The sequence below is a fragment of the Ips typographus genome, linkage group LG16 (assembly GCF_016097725.1).
Source record: "Ips typographus isolate SLU linkage group LG16, UJ_Ityp_2.0, whole genome shotgun sequence".
Classification (NCBI taxonomy): Eukaryota; Metazoa; Arthropoda; class Insecta; order Coleoptera; family Curculionidae; genus Ips; species Ips typographus.
The window spans coordinates 8,778,693-8,802,409 of record NC_138437.1 but is presented as its reverse complement, the minus strand read 5'-3'; the positions used below and the strand labels follow the sequence as shown (position 1 = coordinate 8,802,409).

The 23,717-nt window shown below is 33.3% G+C and overlaps 4 protein-coding genes across 6 annotated transcripts; 1 reads left to right on the top strand and 3 right to left on the bottom strand.

Annotated features, from left to right (window-relative positions):
• Nucleotides 1–497: 497 nt before the first annotated feature.
• Nucleotides 498–9,931, bottom strand: Rap1 (RAS oncogene family member Rap1). Of its 2 annotated transcripts, none has more exons than XM_081994454.1 (5): nt 9,775–9,931; nt 7,449–7,645; nt 5,872–6,000; nt 2,090–2,242; nt 498–1,997 (listed from the first exon to the last, which is right to left on the bottom strand). In XM_081994454.1, exons 2-5 carry the CDS (start codon nt 7,629–7,631, stop codon nt 1,908–1,910), a joined length of 555 nt encoding a protein of 184 aa, XP_081850580.1. In that variant the 5' UTR covers nt 7,632–7,645; nt 9,775–9,931; the 3' UTR covers nt 498–1,907. The 2 variants fall into 2 exon arrangements, with proteins under 2 accessions (XP_081850580.1, XP_081850581.1); XM_081994455.1 differs by having other exon boundaries at nt 9,544–9,870.
• A 753-nt stretch (nt 9,932–10,684) lies between these two features.
• Nucleotides 10,685–19,562, bottom strand: Nup188 (nuclear pore complex protein Nup188). 2 transcript variants are annotated; one of them, XM_081994445.1, is made up of 15 exons: nt 19,205–19,562; nt 18,920–19,148; nt 16,173–16,768; nt 15,898–16,120; nt 15,577–15,840; nt 14,837–15,520; nt 14,656–14,782; nt 14,195–14,601; nt 13,867–14,139; nt 13,462–13,812; nt 12,486–13,268; nt 11,957–12,241; nt 11,754–11,905; nt 11,318–11,697; nt 10,685–11,264 (listed from the first exon to the last, which is right to left on the bottom strand). In XM_081994445.1, exons 1-15 carry the CDS (start codon nt 19,222–19,224, stop codon nt 10,888–10,890), a joined length of 5,151 nt encoding a protein of 1,716 aa, XP_081850571.1. In that variant the 5' UTR covers nt 19,225–19,562; the 3' UTR covers nt 10,685–10,887. The 2 variants fall into 2 exon arrangements, with proteins under 2 accessions (XP_081850571.1, XP_081850572.1); XM_081994446.1 differs by having other exon boundaries at nt 12,495–13,268; nt 19,205–19,560.
• A 283-nt stretch (nt 19,563–19,845) lies between these two features.
• Nucleotides 19,846–21,292, top strand: LOC145739106 (uncharacterized). Its single transcript, XM_081994452.1, has 2 exons — nt 19,846–20,997; nt 21,051–21,292. The coding sequence occupies exons 1-2, from the start codon at nt 20,022–20,024 to the stop codon at nt 21,194–21,196; spliced, it is 1,122 nt and encodes a 373-aa protein (XP_081850578.1). The 5' UTR covers nt 19,846–20,021; the 3' UTR covers nt 21,197–21,292.
• On the bottom strand, nt 21,279–23,383 carry LOC145739105 (uncharacterized). Its single transcript, XM_081994451.1, has 2 exons — nt 22,538–23,383; nt 21,279–22,079 (listed from the first exon to the last, which is right to left on the bottom strand). Exons 1-2 carry the CDS (start codon nt 23,309–23,311, stop codon nt 21,636–21,638), a joined length of 1,218 nt encoding a protein of 405 aa, XP_081850577.1. The 5' UTR covers nt 23,312–23,383; the 3' UTR covers nt 21,279–21,635.
• Between the last annotated feature and the right edge of the window lie 334 nt (nt 23,384–23,717).

The window sequence follows — 23,717 nt, the reverse complement described above, 5'->3', positions numbered from 1 at the left end:
AATTTAAACATTTAGTAGATAACTATCAAGACTTTTAAATTAAAACTGAAGTAAATTTCACCTGATCTATCCAGCTCTCTGAACAAAAAATTGAATAATTAGAAAGTCATCCTGCCTTTCAACTGTGCTCCAAGAACCAGTTCTACTTTAATTACATTATTAACAATACTTGATGATAGTCATCGCACTAAATAAATGTATTTTAACCAGAAATTAGTGGCAAACTAAAAGCCAACATAAATAAAAATACTTACAGGACAACTCGCGACTAAAAGCGAAATTGATGCTTCCTGGAATAACGTAATAGAAAGCGTCTTGAGCCAAGTGAAACACTTTTGGACGCACAGTCTATAAAACGCTCTTGTTTTGAGCGTTATGGGACTTTTTGATTAAGCTGTGATGTATAGAAAAATGTTTTCTGTCCAAATGGAGCAAGTGAACTTGAGCAAAGATTGAACTTACCACACGGTTTTGGATTAGCATTCAATAACAAAATATTCAAATATTCATTTAATAAGCCATAATAAAAAGACAGAACTATTTATACAAAGTAAACTGAAAATCATTGATAAACATAAAATTCAAAAGCTTGTTCTAAAATGCATAAAATAACGACACTTCTGGAACATTTAACTACGTTATGTACTTATGTAATGGTGTTGTGAGGTTAAAATCTAAGTGACTTTTGACAAAAATGCAGAATAATTAATACACATACAGGCAACTATTATGTACAGGGTGAAAAGTACGTACCTTTGCGTGCTGAAACAAAAAGCTTTACGTAATATACAGCACCGAGGATAGCGTGGAAAATAAGGTCACTTATATACGATTAGAAGGAAATCCGTATTAACAAAGAAAAGTGCGTCACCCTGTGCATTAATATACAGCCGTACAACTTTGCTTATAATTTAAAAAATACACAGAGAAGGTTTATATGTTGTTAAATACTTTTCGCCTACACCCTGTACGCTAATGCATGTAACTTTTGGAAGGAGAGGTACAAAATTAAAAATGGATTAAACTAGGATAACGTACTAGAAATATTGTCAAATAAATTTGTATGTTAACACCACTGCTTAATTTTTTTTAAGTTAAAAATATAGTTCTAGACATTTCAAGTATTTTCCACTGGAAGACTTAACATACATTACGTTTAAAAGTAGTTCTAAATCTCTAAACATAAAGCTTTGATTCTCATAAATGTTCAGGTTAAAGAAAGTTTCAAAATAACTAGTGTGAGAAACGTTTACACTCTAAATTATACATATTACGATGAAGAACACCAGCTAGTTAAAGCACCAAGGGGATTACTATCACAATGACGCGAAGGTCACAATCTACACTGGGAACATACGCCACTGCTTCAGTGACACGAAAAAATCAACGTTGAATCTAAAATTGTATTGTTTTATTACGTAAGCAGTGGTGAAACTCGTCTTAGTAAACCCTGGTTGAACCAGGTTTTACCAAACGATCCATAGATTTAACTGCGATTTTGTAGGCAAAGAAACTACTTCAGCCAATTACCACAGACTTCCGGTGTTTGCTGGTAAATTATGTATTGTCCTATAGTAGTGTCCCGAAACCCAAGGTAGCCGGCGCGGGTTCTTCTAGTGACCTATTACTTCTATTTGACACCACAAATTGGCAGTATATTTAAATACCCTATCACTAAAATTGCCTCTAAACCTTTTAACTCTGCTTTTGGAAAATTACAGACAAAACGACAACTTTGTAGAACACTTCCATAGGGCGTTGTTTAAAAATCATTAATTTTATATTTACTTTGTTTTACCGCGAGTCCGCACTTGCCTTACGCTTCTACACTTTTGCACCCTTTTAAAGTCTTTGAAGAGTCTCTTTTTTTTTTATAAATGTACTTTTTGGTTCCAAGTGACGTTATTTTACAGCAGCGTGCAGATTGATTTCTTTTTCTTGTTTTGTTTCTTCTCCGGTGACTTTTTATTTATTTGTCGCACTAAATCGTAAAATATCTGAAAAAAAAATTTGTCTCCTTAATTACTTACTTCTTAATTACTTTTAAAATACCCTATTAACAAATTAGTGCAAACAAAATTGAACTTACATCATTAACATTTATTTTTGCTTTGGCAGAAGTTTCCATAAAGGCACAGTTGAACTGGCGAGAAAGGGAGTTTCCTTGCTCCTTGCCTACAACTCGCTCGTCCTCCAAATCACATTTATTACCCACTAGGACCATAGGGACGTCGTCCGTATCCTGAAATGTAAATCATAGTAAATCGCCTAAAAGTGACAGCAAAAAGCCATTTTGTTTTTCATATTCCACCAAATTAAATGGATCTAATTGTCAATCAATAAAACCAATCGCCCATTTGATTAAATAGAAATTGCGTTAAACAACTCAGTTTGTTTATTGCCCTCCAATCCATTGTTAATGAAAACGCCTATTGGGGCGGTTATTTTTCATTTTCCTTACACCACGTGCTTAATTCTCAATTACGGGCAAATCCCTTCATAAGCCCAAAATAAAGCTTCGCTACTCGATACGATCAGGCTATACTAAACCGGCCTAATGTCTTAATAACATTGCAGAAATGGGGTATTAAATTTAAAGCCACAACTGAAAGTGTATTATTATTATTATCGGCTTAGGGCCTCAATTTGCCATTGTTTATACATAAACCTGCTTTGTTGTGTCTGGGGAATATTTACTACCGTGAAATCACCGCGCTAACTAGTTAAGTTATTGACCAGTTCGATGGATCCAGTTTAGTCCATAGAGCTTATGTGGATGGATGGGGGGGGGGATAGTTCTGACTAGCTGAGTTGTTACCTGTCAATAACATGTCTAAAGCTGGGTTTATACAGCGCACAATGCATAACATAGAAAGTTGGCTTTACAGTAATGCCTACTGTCGTTTATACAGCGCAGAACACTTGCACAATACCGCATAGAAAGTTCATAATTTTTAACGCAATTCTTATGCGAAAACAGCTGTACGCATGCGCAAAATTTTGTAATGTCATATTTTGACATCCGCCGTCCGTCATCCGTCATTGTATTGTGTTATTGTTTTGTTTATGAATTGTGGATTTGGATTGTTCAAGAATTGTGGTTTGTTGTTGATTTTGTATTTGTGATTTTTTGGTCATTTAGTGCAATAAAAACAGTTGAAGTGTCTACGGAAAAAACAGAGTTTAGTGGTAACAATTATCTAGAGCTAATTAGTTTCTCTTTACATCAAGAATTTATTAAACAATTGCAGATGGAACCTTGGCAACAATTGGGGCTTCTACTCTTGATGGGTGCCGCAGCTAGAGCATTAAGCTTAGATATCAAGAAAAGGAGAATACGGAGGTTTAAAACACGACCTATGAATAGAAAACGCAATGAACATAGTGTTTTTGAAAAAAAATAGTTCAGTTTTCAGAAAAAGATGATACAGAGCAGTTTTTCAAATATACCAGAACTGTTCCATAAGTTATTAGCTCTTGTGGGGCCATTCCTGCAGAAAGACAAGACAAAAAATCCAATTAGCCCAAAACAACGTCTTGCCCTCACTCTGCAGTAAGTATATTCTCAATTCCAAATAAAAATGTGTAGTATTGCCAGTTCTGTACGTTTTTCAGATATTTATCAGAAGGTTGTTCTATGCAGGAAATAGCATGCAATAATAACACATGAACCTTGCCATCTTGTGTTGCGAGTGGTGGTTGGAATCATCAGGGATGGCATGGTCGGTTTGTGTTGGCTTTCTAAATATGGAGAATTCTAATATATTGTTGTTATTAAAAATTTTTTTTTTTCACTTTTCCAACTTTACAACAGCAAGCACACCTTTTTGTGCAATGTTATGCATTAAGTTATGCATTGTGCGCTGTATAAACCTAGCTTTAACTGTTCTGAGTGATAGTTAAAACTACTACTAAAATGACAATATTCCAAAAGAAAAATCTAAAAAGAGCTTTCCGGGAATCACTGAAACTATTCACTCAATTAGAATTCTGATAATCAACCCACTCAAATTATAGGCCTTTAAAACAAGATATGTATTTATCCAGCGTAAAATTACACAAACACAAAAGCTCACTAATGGATTTACTTAATTTGATATGCTCACAATAAAATACATGGAAAACCTATTTCGAATTACCCAATAAGTAATTTCATATTTAAATTGGTAGTTTCATAAGTAAAATGAGAGCATATGCGCAATGCATTATCACTAAAAAGGCCCTAAAACTCATTCCAACTATTGATTATTTATATTCAGAACATTATCGAATCGACAACGTTCTCCAGGACAATTTTTTTTTTTTTTTAGAAATATTCAATCTTGCCAAGAAGCAAGAACTAAAGAAAACAAGTCCTAGTGAGTGAAATGTAAAGCAAACTATAAATATATCAACCCTATCGCAGTTTACCGTAATTACTTGATACGGTTAGAACAAACAGGTCCCAGAATAACAATTTTACTACTACTACTGTTGTAAATACCAACGAAATTGATTAGTATTGTAAGCACGGAGTTCGAAATTCAATATTAAACTTAAAATAAGAAAGTCCATTTCCGACGTTTATCCAGCAATCTCCCACCAATAATTTGGAACGACGGGAAAAAATGAAAAGCTGACGTTTTATAATTGGAGGAATTACAAAATACCGAGATAACATGGTTCGATTGGCTTACATTCGATTAACTCTATGGAGATAAATTGCTGTAACATGGCCGAGAAAGGGAATGAAAACATGATACAAATCTGGCAATTTCTAGTCTAGTAGTTTCATATAGAGATAACCAATTTATCCTAATTCCTAGTAGTGAAAAAGTAACGATTATCATAATTAAAAGGGCGCTGATAACGTCGATCAGGTTAATTTGCTCAGGCAATGTACATCCTGAAATTATTTTTCATTAGGGCGGTTCTAGGTAAACGAGCTTTCCAGTTAACTGCTTATATGAGTCATTGAAAATGGGTGGGAATGCTTTTGGTTACACTAACCAGAGTTATTTTGGTTTTATTATAAAAGGCAGAGTTACAAATACGACACAAACTCACTAAAACAATGACTCAAAAAATCCGGAAGGCAGATAATTAAAAAAGAATGCAATTAGGTAAATTACAACATTATACGCCCAGGTATTTACGACTAAGTAATGGAACTGTATTTAATCTGTTTCCTAAATTATGAGGCTTAATCAGTATTTAAAGATAAAATATGGCCATACAAGGACTGGGCCCATAAAGTATCATCCTTGCCTTCCAAATTCGATCTTGACGTGACAACCAAACTAAAATGCAAAAGAACCCCCTCGATTCGACTTTAAACAATACAAAAGGTTATAAATAAACGGCGTAGTGGTAGTAGGATGCTAAACGACTAAAGAATTTGGCGCCTTGAATATTGTCGTTGCTGGCTTTCATCAAACAAATTAATTCTGTTAAGTGACCAACGAACCAGTTCTAGAATCACATTAAAGCAATAAACAGACTACAGTGCAGTCAATGTCATACAGTTCAATTTGAATTTCTATTATATATGAATTTTCCATTTTGCTTATAATATAATTTTGGTGTTGGTGTAACCATCAACTAAAACAAAACAGCTAGAATTGATAAAGCATTTAATCAATTCACGCCCGGATATATTAGTTTTACTGGTAGATTAGAACGGGGTCCCGTTTATTATTATCATAATAATACTGGCTGACATATCGCTAATTTTGGTTTATTTTAATTACCCACATTCTTATAAAATTCATATCGCAAAACCAAATTTGCAACCCGTAAGAATGGCATTTTTGATGATTCCTACCAATTTTAAAAGTGATTCACATTTAAGTGAGTCATTAAGTTCAAATGATTTATAAAAACTCAACTTACCTTGACTCTCAGAATTTGCTCTCTGAGATCCTGGAGATCATTAAACGTTGACTGGGCGGTAATAGAATAAACCAGAACAAATCCCTGGCCGTTTTTCATATACAAATCTCTCATGGCAGTAAATTGTTCCTGAAATACATTTTGTCGTTTAAACAAAGAGTAGCAACTTTCAGCCGTTCATAAATTTGCAATTACAGCCTACATCTAAATACGAAACTTTTCCATTAGTGTATTATAATATAGAGCCAGATTTTCCATACAATCTCCTACCCCTAAACCTAACTCTGTTAAAATCATTAATTTACTAACAAACAACCGAATCGCCTGATCTTAAAATACATTTCGACACAAAGACCAGTTCAGAATTTTAATATTTTCAGTTTGTCTGGAAAGGGAAATTATATACTACCTGAAAAGCACTGGAATTGAAAGAAATTGCGGATTAAATTGCAAATTAAGCTCCCGAACCATACACTCCGGCTCTTTCATCAGAATTATTTGTATTATTTTTAATTCAGTATACAACCATTAAAAATTAAATTTTTATTCGGAAGACAAATTCCTAAAAGTCTACAAATATTAAAATTGAATAAGAAATGAAAATGTCACTGACTTAAGTAGCTCCCTAGGGAGCTAAGAAGTTCATTTTTTGAAATGTTTTTAGTTTTCTTGATGAAAAACGCCTGAGAAAATTTTATCCAATTATTTCTTCAGAAATTGGATAAACACGGGGGGCCTCAAATACAAATTCAGTCATAAATGGATTATATTATGTGATATTACTTAGAAGCTACTTCAAAAACTGATATTTGCCACATTTGAAATGTTTTCCTGTCTGCAGTCCTAGAAACCACTGCAAAGGAAATGACTAAGATTTTAATCTTAAAGCAATTATTTGACAAAATTGCCTTGTTTTGTTGTGTTTATACCCTTTTTAGTCTCCTAAATGATCAGAGTAGAAGTTGTTTTGAAAATATTCTGTGGCTTAATTACGTATTTTCTACAATTAATCAATTCACTTTGAAGTGAGGCAGGCTGTATTATGTAAACATGCAACTAGCTTATATTATGTTGACTTTGGGTTGCATTTACCCTATTCAAATGGTTCGATTCAGGACTGAAAGCAATACTGAATTATATAAAGGAATCGAAATTTCCAACCAAACAGGATATAATTAAATGACATAGCCAATTACTCATCCACTACAGATATAAATTAAAAACGGATGATAAAATAGAAGTGCAAAATCCAATAGTTATAGTGATCATTAGAGATAGATGTTTTAATTTGAAACTATAATAATAACACTATGCTTAGTTAGTATATTCATGGAGAAGCTCTTATGTTTTAATAATTTTCTGAAAGCTCATTTGTTGCAGAAACATTTTTGCAGGCATACACAGAGTGTAAACAAATGCAAAACCAAATTACTAATAATTTGACTGTCACAGTCATTGTATTTATAACTTAGCTATTTAGATGAAAAGTCTCCACTTAAGATTCTGCAAGAAATTATTTCAATTTCCATGGACAATACTCAGGGTTCCAACAAGGATAATCTAGAGGTAGAACTTACCGTTCCTGCAGTATCTAAAATTTCCAGCATACATTGCTGTCCATCAACTTCCACTTGTTTCCTATAACTGTCTTCTATCGTAGGGTCATATTTTTCTACAAATATTCCTTGCACGAATTGTACTGTTAACGCCGATTTACCTACACCTCCGGAACCCAGTACCACAATTTTGTACTCTCGCATTTTGTACGATTTTTCTGTAACAAACAAAATAAACTTACTCAATAAACAGCCTTGTAGGGCGCAATGAGTACAAACACAAACATCCACAATCTAAAAACAAAGGTTACACACAGGCCACCAATCTAGACTTAATTACATAAAAAAGTATGGAGACTATCGATCTGAAACTTTATTTCGTACACGTGTGCCTGCTTTATAAAGAATCACAGAAATTGAATTTCAGGTGAGTAAATAACAGCTCTGGATGCTGAAATGTTTGAATCCAATCAATGAGCTTGTTAAACTTCCTTGAAACTCTACAAAAACCCGGGAATATTTTCGTATTCAATTTAAAGCAATGAAGACCTAATAAGACAGCTATTCAGATTGAATCCATGTCCTGCCCTTCAAATTCTAATTAATTTAGTGACAGCCACTCTATGTATTAAATGGAGTGTAATTATGTCCTCACCTCCCTTGTCTCTATGAATTAGAAATCTTAGCATGATGGCACAAAGTTGTAAATTACCTCATTTAAACTGAAGAGGTTTTAAGTCTTTGTTGCATTATAATTATTGAATAAGCAGTCTGGAAAGCTAAGCAAGTAAAAAACGTTTTTCCTTTAAGACTAAAAATATTCATATTTTGGTTTCCAAACTTAATCCCCCACTATAAACCAAAATTCAGCCCTAGGCTGATTGTTGGTTGGCTAAGAAGCTAAACTTGCTTTATGAATTATTCATGGTGGATTTAAAGAGGGGTGATTAACAACACACATATTTTCCATAAGGGGAGGGAATATTCTTGATGCAATTACCAATGAAAAACTAATTAATTGAAAACAATTAACAATTTAAATGACTAACTAGCTAACAAACTAGTAGTAATTAAGGCTTTAACATTACTTATTCAGAAGACAATATTCTCAGTTCATTCTCCAGTAGTTCATCAACAAAGAGTACATGTACCAAAATCTTTCCATAACCATGACAGTTCCCTATAAAATATTGCAAATATAATTCTTAAGAAAACTAAAAATGTGTGTTTCATTAAAAACAACTAAATCAATGGAAACAAAAATAACAACTTACTAATGTCAAAACATTGAACAAAGATGCCTCAAACACACAATGCTGTCACAAGAACAGTTTTAAGCTGTAGTAACATAAACCATCTTGTTTTACCAGAATTTAGTTAAAATGACTCTAAACACTGACACCAAAATTCATCTATTGTTGATATACTATTTTATCACATCACCTCAAACTGTTAGGAATCCCCTTAGTATTGCCATAGTACTCTAAAAAACAGTAAAATGATACTAGTCCATATATTACCTTGAATGGACATCTCATTAAGCAATTCATAGAAAAATAGTCATACTTTGAGTTAAAACATTAGTCACTTTATGTTTCATTCAGAAGTGGTGGTGTATACTATTAAGAATGTTTATAATTGCAGGCACATTGTGTAGTAATGAAACAATCGGAATACATAGTATACAAAGAGTGGCAACATTTGCTCTAAATTTAGTTTTCAAAATGAAATCAAAATAAACATGGCTCATTGAGTTTCATAGGGACACAACTAACAAAAAAAGATTGCTTGGCTATTGTGTCACTAAAAAGTTAACAAAGTCACATCAAGTATATAGACACTAGCAACTACACTTAACTTAATGAATTTCAAGGTAAATTGGCTTTAATGGAATAATGAAAAATGTTTGTTTCTAACCTCATGCAAATTTAAAATAGTTTGTTAGGAATGTTAAGAAAGGGTTTCTGGTGACTGTTTATGTGGCCTTAAAGGTTCATTCAAACTGGAATGAATCATACTAGAAGCAAAAGCAAAACAGGAAGGGAGATTTCAGTTAAAAGCTGCTGGCTACAAACTAATCATTAATTAGCACCATACAAATATAACAATTACATACTTTTTCGCGGGGTACTGTGACTTTAATAGACTCCGAGATTATAAATACACTTCACAAAGACGTCGGTATATTGGCGTGAAATAGTAGTTCAAAATCCTTTTGATTTACACTGTCATGGCTCAACAAATACTATTCTTATAACTCATTTTTCACACTCACTGTTCGGGTTTCTGGTATATTTAACTGGTATTGGCTGGTACTTGGGGTTGATTAAGTATGTTTTGAACTTACCGTCTTTATTTAAACCGTTAATAGTACATCGGGCGAAGCCGAATCTACTTCAAATTACTCTATTTGATAAATATATCACCGCTTCTACTCCTCACTACGTTGCTTTTCCACGAGCATTAAGGCGCATGCCATGTTGCCACGTTCAATTTTTCGCACCCAAACTCATGACATGTTTTCTTATACTTCAAATAGGTTCCACATCTACAGCAGCTGTAATAAATTTTTTGCAGTTCTATAGAACATTACGTTATTGTAAATGTATCAACTGAAAACTTAAACACTTGTTTAACGCCTTCTAGACGTAGCAAACGAAATTTAAAACGTTAGATACTAAAAGCTAAATTTGGCAACAGTGGGCGCATGCCGCACCCGAAGGAAGCTTTCCAGCGAGGACTCCTACGTCAATAAACCACTAGATGGCTTTGATTGATTAAAATAACAAATTTACTAATTAACGAACATTCGAATATCTTGAAATTTTTTGCGCCACCGAGTAGCAGATCTAGTTTCAACTCAGACGCGTTTGATGGTTTGATACAGGTCTGAAAACGCACAAAATTCAAAACAATTTCATACAGTTGGGTTTTTTGTTTTTTAAGATTTCACACAAAAACCGTCCAATGTCTTTCAAGCATTGGCATTCACGATGTCACTCTTACGTCACCGTGTAGGCTATCACCACTGAAAAAGAATTGTGACGTCAGATATAAAATCAAGGAAATTTATATGACTAATGTAACAAATTTGATCACATTCGTGGGAGTTCGTCCGAAATCTGTAAATTGTTCCCGGAAACCGAATATAATAAAGAACTATGCACAAATCTATTTAATATAATGACAAACTCTCTATTTTTGCTACAATAAATTATAGTTAATTTAAAAATTTCAAGAAACATTAAAAAGTCATCTACAAACATTAAAGATTTATTAAGTCATTCAACTGAATGTATATGTTATTCTATGGAAGACGGTCAAAGAAAAATATTGACCGGATTAAATTACAAAAATTAACAACTAAAATTGATAGCAATATTAATGAGAGTAATAATAATAATAATAGTGATGCACAACACGTAACAATGACACATAAATATTTGAACAAACACTCTCCTTACTGAATTTGGCAAATATTGGAGAACCAGAAAGAGATCATCAACAAGAAGTTTTCTTCAGCTACCTTTTCCACTGGCGCCTGGCCCTTTTGGTCTTTCTTCCAGTGATGAAGTAAGTAGCGTTTTAAGTAATCCAGGTCCCCCGACTGACCTGGAGAGCTTGAAATACCAGCAGAAAGTTCGGAAGTGCGCTTCTTAATGTATTCGTGGAAGAACTGCAGCTCGGAATAAAGATTTCTCTTGTAGTACACTGCTTGTCCGGCGTCCAATTCTTTAAGCGTCAAAAGAGATTGCTGAGCTATGAAAAGCATCAGCTTGTCCGCAGTTTTCCGTGTGCTTTCGTAGTTCAAATTGTTGATCCACGGGTCAATCATACCTAAAAAGTTTTGCTTATTAACCAACACCACCGTTACTTGAAATTAGTATTACCGGAGTATTCGTGTAAGTATCTCAAAAATGAACTGAGTTTCTGGTCAGGCATGATATCGCTAGGATCCTGGTGTTCAACAAGTCCAATACACTCAATAACATTAGATTCATCAATGTCGTCGTTTCCTGATCTTAAAGAGGATCCCATTTCGCTTCTCTTTTGGTGTAGTTGATTTAAAGCCTTGCACAAAAAATGAGCAAGACATAACAATTTCCCATAAGTTAATTCGCTTGGAATTGGAAGCTCAAATCTTGGCACGCTAAAGTCATTTTGGATCAGAACTACAGGTTCAGTTAGTTCGGATATGTCGAATAAGTTTAAGAGATCTAAGTTCAATTCGTACAGACAGGAGAAAGCTAAGCCCAAAATGCCCAGTAACCTATTCAGAATAACATCCTTGTAAAAAATCCTTTATTAAATGGACCAGAAGTTTACCTATCAATCACCGAAATCATCAAGTCATTAATTGGGATTGAAAACTGTTCTACAGGCGTCAGTTGATCATACTTGTCCAAGCAGTAAAACTCTATATGCTTAGGTCTCAAGCATAAGTAGATGCACGAGTTCACTACTTTTCTTACTCCCAACTGAAATAACACCGTAAATAAACTAACAACTAACAAAACTTATCAACTTGCAGTCATTTCGATAAACGCCTTGTTGTAAAGACTTCTCCACTCATTCTTCCAGTTCTGTAGAATTTCGACGAAAAGAATCAAAGTCTGAGATAACAAGTCCAAAGCCTTGAAATCCACATTATTTTCAGGAAAAACCAAAACATGTCTAATAAGATCTTGATTCAAGCTCAAAAAAGTGCAGCAGCACTCTACAGCGCTAGCTTGAAACTTCCTTAAGAAAGCAATGTTAAATTTCATCAGCAATTCGCAGATTTCCCAAGCTTCTCTCAGTTCAACTAAGTCCGCCTTGAAAAAGTATTTGGTTTATAGTTCAATTTACAGCATCATGTATAAATGTCAAAGATGGAGGTAGTTCAAAATTGTAATTGAAATTTCCTCTGGTTGTAGTGATATTAAGACTAATAGTCAAACATTTTCATAAAAAGCAAGTATCTTATTGTCAATTTGTTATTGTTCTTCTCTTGTTTTAGCATAAATACGTTTTAAGTACTACCTTCACCTTACCCCGATTTTATCTTGTACAACTTACCACCCTTACCTTATTGGATTTTCCGCGTATGTAAGTATTAATTATCGGTTCAATTCGATCAAAGAACTGGAGCATATTGGCCTTCAAAAAATCAAAAGCAAGGCTCGACTGGACATACAAAATTAGGCTGAATACTGACAGCTTTGCAGTTTCGATTGCTTTCTTGTGAGCCAAAATGCGACTGGTGCTATCGACCAGCTTAAGCAGGTATCTCCGATTGGAAAACCAAATACCAAAATCATCGCAGTCCTTGTAGGTCAAGACGCAATTAACTATGCATAGGATTAAAGTCCATGGACCCAAAAGCGCCCTTCCTAAGTCAACATCTTCTTTAAACTTTTCACATGCGTATTCAATGTGGTTGTACTCAAAATCAACAATAGTGGCAATTTCTTCCAGCAACTGGGCTAACTGCTCCTGATTACTTGTGTAGTATGGGGTCAGTTGCTCAACAACTTTATATATGCAAGTCAAAGATGCTTTTTTGTCCAACAAACACATGCGCTCGTAATGGTTTCGTATGATTTTGGCAAATTCGATAGCATTTTGAGCCACTTCAGACATATGATCTTTAAACTGTACTCCATACATGTTAAAAACAATTGTAGCAAATTTGAGCCAAGTGCTTAGAATGTTCTCATAAACGATTTTCTTTAAAATTCCTTCCAAAGCCAGCTTTACGTATGAATATCTACATTCACTAGTAGGGTAAATTCGGGTTTGATTATGCTTGTGACTTGTTACAAGCAATTCTGTAAACACTTTTAGAAGTGATGCTCTTTCCTGTAATCAATGGTGGGTTACAGTATTTAATAGGTTGAATGCATGAACACATTAAGTGTAAGTTACCAACTAACAAAACAAAATTTCTATATCATAATGTTATCATAATTCTTAATTTCTTTAGGTGTCTCTTACAGTTTTTTATTTGCACATTTTATCTAAGTAATTATGATGTGTAATTTATAACAAATACCTGTAAACTTTCTTCATTAAGGTCCTCATTCAAAAACATCTTGTACAAATACTGCTGAAACAACCCCATCTGCCCATCATCATTCAAGAACTTTTCCATTGCGGTAAAAAAGTTGTCTTGCCCTTCAGGGTCCCTCAAGCATATAGCGTACTGAATGGATACAATTTTAAACAAGTGAATGTACACTGAAGGTTTCTGTTCAAACGGTTTCAACAAGGGATCAGTGACCAAAGCCCAAAAGTCTTCTGATGACGTGATGTTCTGAATAAGATGTTGTTTTTCAGACATCCAGAGATTGGCCATGATGTTCAAAATTCCCAGTTGAAGTGGACTTTTCAGATACGCCACTGACTGAAATTGAAAATTATGGTAAAACATTGAAAATTGTACTGTGAGAAGAAAAACCTTTTTAATGTTTTTCAAGTAGTCCAACATGAAATGTCCCACAGTATCTCCGACTATACGTTTTACATCAGGGTTGTACCATCTTTTAGAGGATTGGATATTGAAAAATGCTGCCGTCATGCCAGTTTGGTGCATAATGCAGGTACTGATGAGGCTCAAGATGTTTAATTTAATTTCTTCATCCTCCATTGGATCTCTCAATCTTTCCAGGAAAAAAGTTTGGATCTGGTCGTAATCAACTTCTAAGCAAGACATTAAAGGAAGGTTTTCATCCTAAAAATAAAAAATTTTAAAAACAAAGCTTAATTTTTCTACGTCACGTCGTTACTTTCGCTAGCATGTGCACAATTTTTCCAGCCAATAGACTTAAAGTGTTTTTGTATGGTGTAACGAAATAGAAGCAAGCAACTTTAGCAAATTTGTGAGTTCTAGAATCAATTTCACATTTTGTGTCAATCATGTTACGCCTGCATTTGAACATTAAGAGAAGCAAGAGAAGTTGCAGTCTAATAGTTTCCTGCAAAATCAAACTTTTCCCAGATACCCAGTTGTGTTCTTCATGCATCCATGTAGGAAAAGCAAACTTCTCCCTGTCAATAAGGTTGTAGAATTTATCTATGATAAACGGATCATTTATGAAAGCATTGTGCACTAGACGGTAGAGTCTTTGTTTGCCAGCTGACTGACGCTCTTCAGTGTGACTTTGTAGAACGGTAATAAATACTTGAAGACATCCTGAAGGTTATTGTTTTTAAGTTAAATTTTCATATTACATGCAAGGGTACAAACCATTAAGAATTTCAAGTTTATGCAAGTCTTTTCCTTCCCTATTATCCCAGTATTTCTGATACGCAAATACAGTATATAAAAGGTACCACACTCCACCGTAGAGAATGTCTTCAGGAGGATTGTCCATCTATAAACCATGAAAATTTACAAATCTAATTTTTAAAAATATTGGAAACAGCACCTTTACGATATGAACGATTAGATCAACAAACTCTTTAAGCAATCTAGGGTGACTCATGTCTTCTTCCTCTTTAAGAAAATCATATAAAACACAATCATAGCCACTTTGGAAAAGTTTTGGCTGTGGTAGAGCATTCTGGTAAGTAACAATAGGTGGAAATAGTATCTTCTGGATTACTGGATTAAAAGAATCGTCAAAATCTATATTCTGGTATTTAATCAAAGCGCATTTAGCTTCAAAGTAAACGAAAAACAATTCCATATTTTCCTTAAATGAGTTTTGGCAATAGTATGTGGGAACACAGTCCATTTTGCGTAAAAGAGGTCTTATAATTTGATCCAATTTAAAGTCTCCCCTGTAATGTTTAACAAGATGTGTCAAGAATCTAGTGCATCGTGTGACACAGAAAAGCATGTTAGGATTTAGTTCTCGTCGTTGGGATGCACCCAAATATAAACATCTTATGAATTGCTCCATAACTTCAAAGAAGCTACATTTAAAATGAAACTTCATTACTGCTACTTTAGATGAGATGCATTTTTCTGCCAATGCCCCCATGGGGACAATAAACTTTGGAGCATCAGGAAATAACGCTGTAGGTTGGCTGATTAGAGTTGAATTAGAACTGAACGGCCACACTACATCTGAGCAGAATGTGGGACAGTTATGCAGTACATTAATAACCTTAAAATGTATAAATAATTCCTTATATAAACAACAAACATTATTGAAATTAATACCTTCTTGTAATTTTCTTCAGATACCACAATAGCTTCAACCATTCGTAAAAAGCTGTCAAGCTTATATGGAAACCTTTCAAGACCCAATTTGAAAAACACACCCAAGTGTTCTAGAGCTCGCAGTTTTGGATCTCTGTACAACATGCAGATTATGTCAAGACCTCCTTCTTGTTCCATCAAATAACGGTGACTTGGTATAAATTTAACCAACTGTTTAAATATGATGTTTGTAGTTTCTAGTACTACCCTTCCTGCCTCACAATTCTACATTTACAACATCTAGTCAAAAAAACTTGTTAAAATATTATGCTAAAAACATACATGAAACATTTCTGATGTTACACACTCTGCAAAACTTTTCAAGATTTTTTTTCTGAACAGAGTTTCTAAAACTCGCCTTGCCGGTTCAACATATTCTTCTGCTAAACCGTGTTTAAAAACCGACCAGGCAAAGAGTATGGTTCCATTGTCGCCTTGAATTTGCAGCAGCTCAACCTCCGTCTCAATTTCCTTTGGCAACATTTTGAAAACATCTGGCTTCAGCCTATAAATGATTATAATACACAAACTTCCCCTGTTACTAAATTAACATTTACCAATATCTGTGAAGTAGTCCCAAAACCACTCCAGTTTCCGCAATCCTAATATCATTAAAATGCTTCTCTTCTAATATAACTCCGGCTTTCAAAAAAGAAGGGTGTCTTCCAAAATTATGCTTCAAGAAGATCGTCAACGCTTCAGTAAGCTCATCGCCATTTAAGCGAAATTCCACAAATTTAATAAGTTGTATCATCAAAAGAAGCACCTCAACCTGCTCATAATTATTTCGTATCACCCACTTATCAAGAATATCCTCAGAAACCCTGTGGCTCTTCTCTACGTCAATTTCAATAAACAAAAACTCCAAACTCTTTAAACTATTAGTCCACAGATCTCTTATATCTACTTCCTCAAACAAACTACAAAACTGATGATGGTAAATGTAATTTCTGTCAAAAACTTTCTCAAGTATAAAGCGTATGGTTTTCAAAAAATACATCCGGTCTGAAGTGTAAAACATCCAGAGGTGTTGAATCAGCAATATTGTGTCAGTTTCTGAGCTTATTATGGACTTCAGCTCAGTAACTTTACCGCAATACCCAAAAATTAAAAAGTTACATATCATAGACCATGCCAAGGAAACATCCAAATCCTGGAAGAAAGACGTAACTTTAAGTTCGTAAGATTACGTTTATCAATGTCCTGACAAATTTGAGTTTGAACAGTTTTGCAGATGAAACCTTTCGGTCCCAGTTTATGGAAGCAGCTAGTATGTACTTGTAGTATTACCCTGACAATTATAAATAAGTTTTTTATTTTAAATATTGTATATTGTACGTTCTTTTTAGAGTACCTACAAATACATAACTCAAATCCTAGTATGTCAAACCTTCACTGAATAAACTATCAATAGGTTTGTTTACCTTAACATAATTAAACTGCCCAGGGAAAATCGATACAGCAAAATTTTTGGCCATTTTTATCGGCTTGTATGTCCGAAATGCCTCAGCCGAATTTAACAAACAAAAAAGGTTTTGAAAGGCAATTTTTTCTAGAATCATGACTGTCATTCTTATGTCCTCAAAAGTGATATATAGATTCCTTCACAGATATATAAAACGTGCTGCAAATTTCATAACTGAGATAATTTTAGAACATTCTTATATCATTTTATGGGCTTGGTTGATATCTCGGGACATGTTTGAGGGTTTTTCAAATTTTGGTCTACAAAAGATGGTTTCGGAAAACATGCAATTTTGCATGGGATACGTTTACAACAGAAATACTTTTATTAACCAACAGCCTATGTCCCTAGTTTCACTTTTAATACAACTTCAAAGATAAATCTTTTTATTAAAATTATCGTCAGTATTCCTGCAGTACAGGGTAACATTAAAACCTGTAAACTTTTACAACCAGTAAACATGTAGTGTTGATTTATCTCTTTAAAATTAGTCCTAGTTCGTAGTATTCCCAGGATACAGAGTAAATTATAAAAAAGTATGTCTTTTTCAAGACCCCGTAATTTCTTTTGTAGACCAAAAATTTAAAAACACCTTAACATGTCCCACAATATGAACCAAACCCATTATATGATTAAATGTTCTAAAATTATTCCAACTATCAAAAGCACCCGGTTGAAATTCAAGAAAATTGCAGCACATTTTTCCTTACCCTGTTTATCCCTGAAGAAATCACTGTGTCAAAATAAATTCCTGTCTCTAATTCTACAAAAACCGGTCTCTTAAAAACCTTTTTTTTAAATTTTATTTTCATTAAATTTGGCTGAAGCAGTGAGAAGATACAGTTTATTAAAAATTCACAAAGATTTATATAAGTGTTGAAAATAATAGAAAATTTTCCAATGTATGGCACTAAATTTGGTAACAGTGATAACAAATGGCATACTCCATTATTTTAAAAATAGACACTTAAAAATGTGTTTATCTCCCAATTTACTAAGCTATTTGAAATAATAAAGGTATTATGAGTATTGGACACTTTTTATGCGGCTTGCCAATAGTTATAGAGCAATGCAATTAAAGTTAAACTTTTTATGGAGTTAATAAACAAAAGTTCTACACTATACTTGATGGACTTACAAAACAATACAAGGTAAATAAAGAAACTGAATATAAATCAGTATGCAATCATATTATAGATGGCTTTAACTCCTGTAAAACAGTGACTTATCAATACAGAGTTTATACCTGGAACACTAATAGTGCTATTATATTATAATTCAGACAGTTATTTCAAAAAAGAGATTCAATATATAACATAAGTGATAAGCTAGTCACTATGCAGACTGTTGCCATAAACCAATAAATATAATATTAACAACAATCATAGTTTTGATGCAATAATAAACAATATATAATTTTAATTTAAGTACCAAAAAGTATGTTGTTACACTGTACTACCACAAGACTATTAAAAATTATTTTTTAATATAATATGTAGTTATTAAACAAAAATAATGTTTTTCTTGAAGTAGTGGCAGTTTAATAGTTAAAATTGTATGCCTGGAACTGCAACCAATGTGTATGTAAAGTGTCCAGTTAGCCCATGCAAACTTTACTATTCAAATACTTTATATAACAGCAAATTAACTTAGAGAACCAGTGCAAAAATTAATTTTCCTCAAATTTGCTCATGACATTAATAAAACAGACAAGAAACCATAACAGTTTGGTAAACATAGCTTGATACTCTGCAGGTCTATCTACATATCAACAAGTGTAACTAACTACTATATGATTTCAGTAACAAACTATATAGACCCAAATGCATTAAAACCTACTAATTCTTTGCTCATTCGATGAACAAAACAGCACATTTCATCATCTTGAATCACCATGGAAGTTGCTGATTCAGATTTCCATGTCTCAAAACTTTGCTTAGTGTAAACCTTATAGTCAAGCAATATTGGAATTATACGTTCCTCACACATCTCCAGGACTTCGTCCAGGACCTCAGTAATAACATTTTGATTACTCCCTGAGATTATTTGGTATAGTTTTTGCCAAACGCTATTAGAAATATAAGGTTCCAACTAAATGCATTTGTGAATGTAACAACTACTTACGGCAATGTATCCTCGGCCATGTTCACTTACTACTAAGTAAAAACACTACCACCTGAATTTTAAAAGCGCATTAGATTATATTAAAGACTTTTTTTCTCAGATTGTTGTTTTGGTTCGTCTAACCTATCCTAAGCAAACCTAAATCGACGAATATTTAGCGGCTCTCACATCTCTCAATTTTGTTTGTGTTTGTGACATTTGTGTGTAACACTGATCTATAGAGGTATTCAAGTACACACCTACTTCACTACGTTTACCAACTTAAGTAAACAGATAACCCTATAGTTCAAAATTATCCATGTTTTGACTATTTAAATGTTGAATGACAACAAACTGTTAGATACTAATACTGCAAAACCCTGCTAAAAATATAAAGAGATAAAACTGAATATATCATCATATGGGTAAAAAAAATATGTTAATTTGCTGAATTAAATAGCACGCTTTATACCTCTATTTTTTTTTAGTTTTGATGTAAGGTGCGAAAGTAAAATACTGATTGATTTTTTTTTAGTAAATATCACATGACCGATAATATGGCACCTTTAAAACAGCCACGTGATAAGACTTTCATATAATTTCTAAAACTCAAACAAACCTACTGGCTCAACTGGCTGACAGTTGACTGATGTCAAGTCAACGGTATAACGTTTCCCCGGTTTTGTTGAGTGTTGTTTAGTCAAGTTCCTGTCTAAATTAATTTTGTTTATTATTTTGTGTTGTCTATTTTTCTTAAATTTTGTATTGTCGTATTTTAGTGTATAAAACAATTTTATTAACTGGATATCAGCTGTGGAGTATCTCATAAACTGACGACATGGTAGGGTGCCGATGTTCCTATAAAACATGCATGAATACTACCAAATCAGATACTTTGCGATTTTTTCATTACCCAGTAAAATATCGAGAAAGATGTACTATATGGATAGAAAAAACTGAAAAACCAAGTTACTATGATTTAGAAGAAGAACAGCTACGAAATAAAGTTGTATGTGAAGTTCATTTTGAAGATAAATGGTTCCATACCAATCAGAGAAGAAGGCTAGTTCAGGGGGCTATACCAACACTAGATGGAGACAACTTGGCTGATAATAAATCAAAAATGGACGTAGATCCTGTTTACTTCCCTTCAAATCAATATAGTGATGTTAAAGTAGTTCCTGCAAATGATGATGGCACAGTTTTTGTCCTAGACACTGACAACATGTTCACTATTTCTCCAAAAATTCAGTCTTACATTATCAAAAATGGAATTCTTGTACCAGCAACATCTAATGGAAGCTCTTCTTCACTACCTGGAAAATTAATTAAACCACCAACAAATCGCTTTATTAAACCTTCTGATAAAGATAGTTATATCCTGGAAGCTGAGAAAGAAATAGCAAACATCAATGCACCTCCTGGTGCTTCAAAGTTTTTAACTAAGGGAGAATTTAATCAGCAAGATCTGGTCAGAAAAGTATTAAATAGAGAAAACCAGAATGATGACTCACAGGATAGTGTTACCTATGCAAACCCTGGAATTCAGCAAATGAAAATGAAAAACAACTCATCTCAAAGTACAGGCAGCAGCACCATCACAAGACCTACTCCATCTCATACAAAATCATCAGTTACAAAAAATTATCTTAGACAAATCAAAAGGCACAGCCGTGACATTGCCAACATAAAAAGAATGTTGAAACAGAAAAAAGTGGCTGAAAACCCTAAACCTGATGTAAAAATGATTCTGAAGGAGCTGCAAGAACATCAAGTTCCACCTAGTTTAGTAACGATCATAAGTCTTTTACTTGGTAAATTCAAATCTTTAACATATGAACAAGTAATCTTCAATTTTTCTTTTCAGGTGTCAAAAGTGACTTGGGTGATGAGGACATAGAGTTTTTCACTTCTTTGCATAAAGTTTCACCTGAGGTTTACCAGTTGCTTTCAGATAAATATAAGTGGAATTTACCCAGTGTTGATGTAGTTGTTGTGGATCAGTCAGAGTAACTTCATTTTATAAATAAATTTTTTTTTTTTTTTCTTTTGCATATGTAGGTATATGTAAAAAAGTTTGTATTTGTGCTATTAAAAATTTTAATCATATATTTGTTTTATAGTTTCTTTGCTACTAAATTGTAAATTTTAGTATCCTGTTCATGTATTTTATTTTTTGTTTAACTGTTGATTTACAGTACAATTTTTTACATATGGAAACACCTAAATTCTTACATAAAACTTAAACAAAAAAAACAATAAATCTGACTTATTTAATTATTATGTCCAGACTAAATTAAAGTGTGTTTGACTAAGTTTATTTTATTTTTCTTTCGTTCATCTAAAAATAACCATTACACCAACCAATCCTCTATCAATGTCCTAAACAAAAAATGTTTATTACTTCAAATTCATCTAATTATTTATAAGTGTCATTTTGTAAAGGATTGGATTATTCTTCCTGAATTTTTATCCAATGAGCCAAAACATCAATAGTCCTACTGCTGACTTTCTCATTATTCTTCTCATTGGTTCTCTCAACCATTTGAGAAAAATTATCATTACCCAATCCAAGCAAATCAGTTGTGTCTGCCTTTTCACTAACACTTAAGAGAATGGTAACCAACCCTAAGATGAGACCGAAAGATGAATACAATTTCCATTGCCGAATTAATTCAGAAACTGGAAACAGCTTAACTGGATCGCTTCCTAGAAATTTTAGAGTACCGGATAGTGATGAGTAGTAATGGTTCAAAAGTTCTTTGAAGTTGTTTAGTTCCTTTTGAGATGATGAGGAGTAGAGGTTGTAGCTGAGATCCCAAATTGGTGGTCCTATCATAGCAAGTTGAAAATCAAGAAACTTTGCTTGATCTGGTTGGGCTTTGTCGGTTTCATCCTGTAAGAAGCCAATGTAAATATAGTTTTAATTATACAAGTATTTTCCATAAATAGTTGTAGGTATATCTAAAACTGAATATTTAGATTTACTAACATAAAAATGATAATCTATTAATAACGTTATTTTGTAAGAGGTTTTATGAGCTGTGAATAACTTTATTGTGTTTCTCTTACATTTTTACTCTCAGCTTATTTTGTCTTTAACCAAATAAATAAAATTTTCCAAATTTAAACAATTGCTATGTTAGAACCTTAGACATTAAGTACTATTCTGTAGCACTTGGTGAGTGCAACATATCAGAGGGTGAGAAAAATGCCCCTATATTAAAATGGCTTGAAATGCAAAGACCAAGTTTTAATTAAACTAAATTCCTTAAGTAAAGAATTTTCTTATAGTTTGTATCAATAATTAAGTCTGGATATTTATCATACCATAAACATTGCCATCTCTCTTACCTTATACTTAAACATGTGATTATTATTCCAGCAATCACCGTGTAGAATTATAGAATTTTCTTCTTTCAAGCTTAACACTCTCTTGAATTCAAACCAAAGACCATTAGGAACCATTTTCTTTAATTTGGCGATCATCTGTACTTTCTGAGCATTTTCCAATACTTTCCACATATTGATCTCTGATTGTTTAATAACATTTTCCATTACACCGGGCATAAAATACAAAATTAAGACATCAACATTTTCACAAACTTTATTAAACTTTTCTGTATGCTGATCTCGGTATGCCATATTTAATCCATGCCATTTGCCATAGTTCGAAAATGTCATCATCAAATGATTTAAGTTCATTGGTTCGGTGCTAGGATAAAGCTTGTAGCCTGTTGATCTTAAATCTTCAAAAATCAACACTCCTGAATTGGTAGACTCCATACAGGAGTAACAGCAATGTGGTATGAAAGCATTTAAGACATCCAGACTTTTTTCTCTTTCAAACTGCTTTAAAATTGGGATCCAAGTGTTAAAAATGAATATCTCCCTTTCGAATGCCACTTGGACGGTGCTTTCATCATTTAACTCCTTTCTACAGCACTTTAAAACTAAGTGAAGTTCTTTGGTTTTGTCTGCGATTACTTTGAAAAAAACTATTTCACTGGCATAACCAACTCCTTTTTCTGATCCACCTTGAAACTGTATATCAAAATTGGAGTACTGGTTTTTGAAAGCCTTTTGCAACCAAATGGTAACATCACTTTTGAAGGAGTTTCCAGACATATTTGTATCTTGATTTAGTACCAAGTTGAGTACCTAACTATAGGCGATTTACTGCGTATGTACCTATTATAATAAATCTTTCACTACATACATCCGGTAAATTTGAAATAATTGCAGGACAGGGGAACATATAAATTAAACCGTGCACAGAACGAATAGGATATTTTATATTGAGGACAGAGCGCGGATAAATATGCAGTCTATTACCGAAAATCCATTATATACTAAAATGTGGAGTGCTAAGAATATAGGCAAGGTATATCACACTTAGATGTTTTGATTATTTATTTATTTATTCAAGTGGAACTTGCAATTGAAACTGCAGTAGTAAATCATCTTTATATTTATTGGTGTAATTTTTGACAAGTTTAAAGAATTTTCGTGACTTTGGTAGATGTTACGCTAG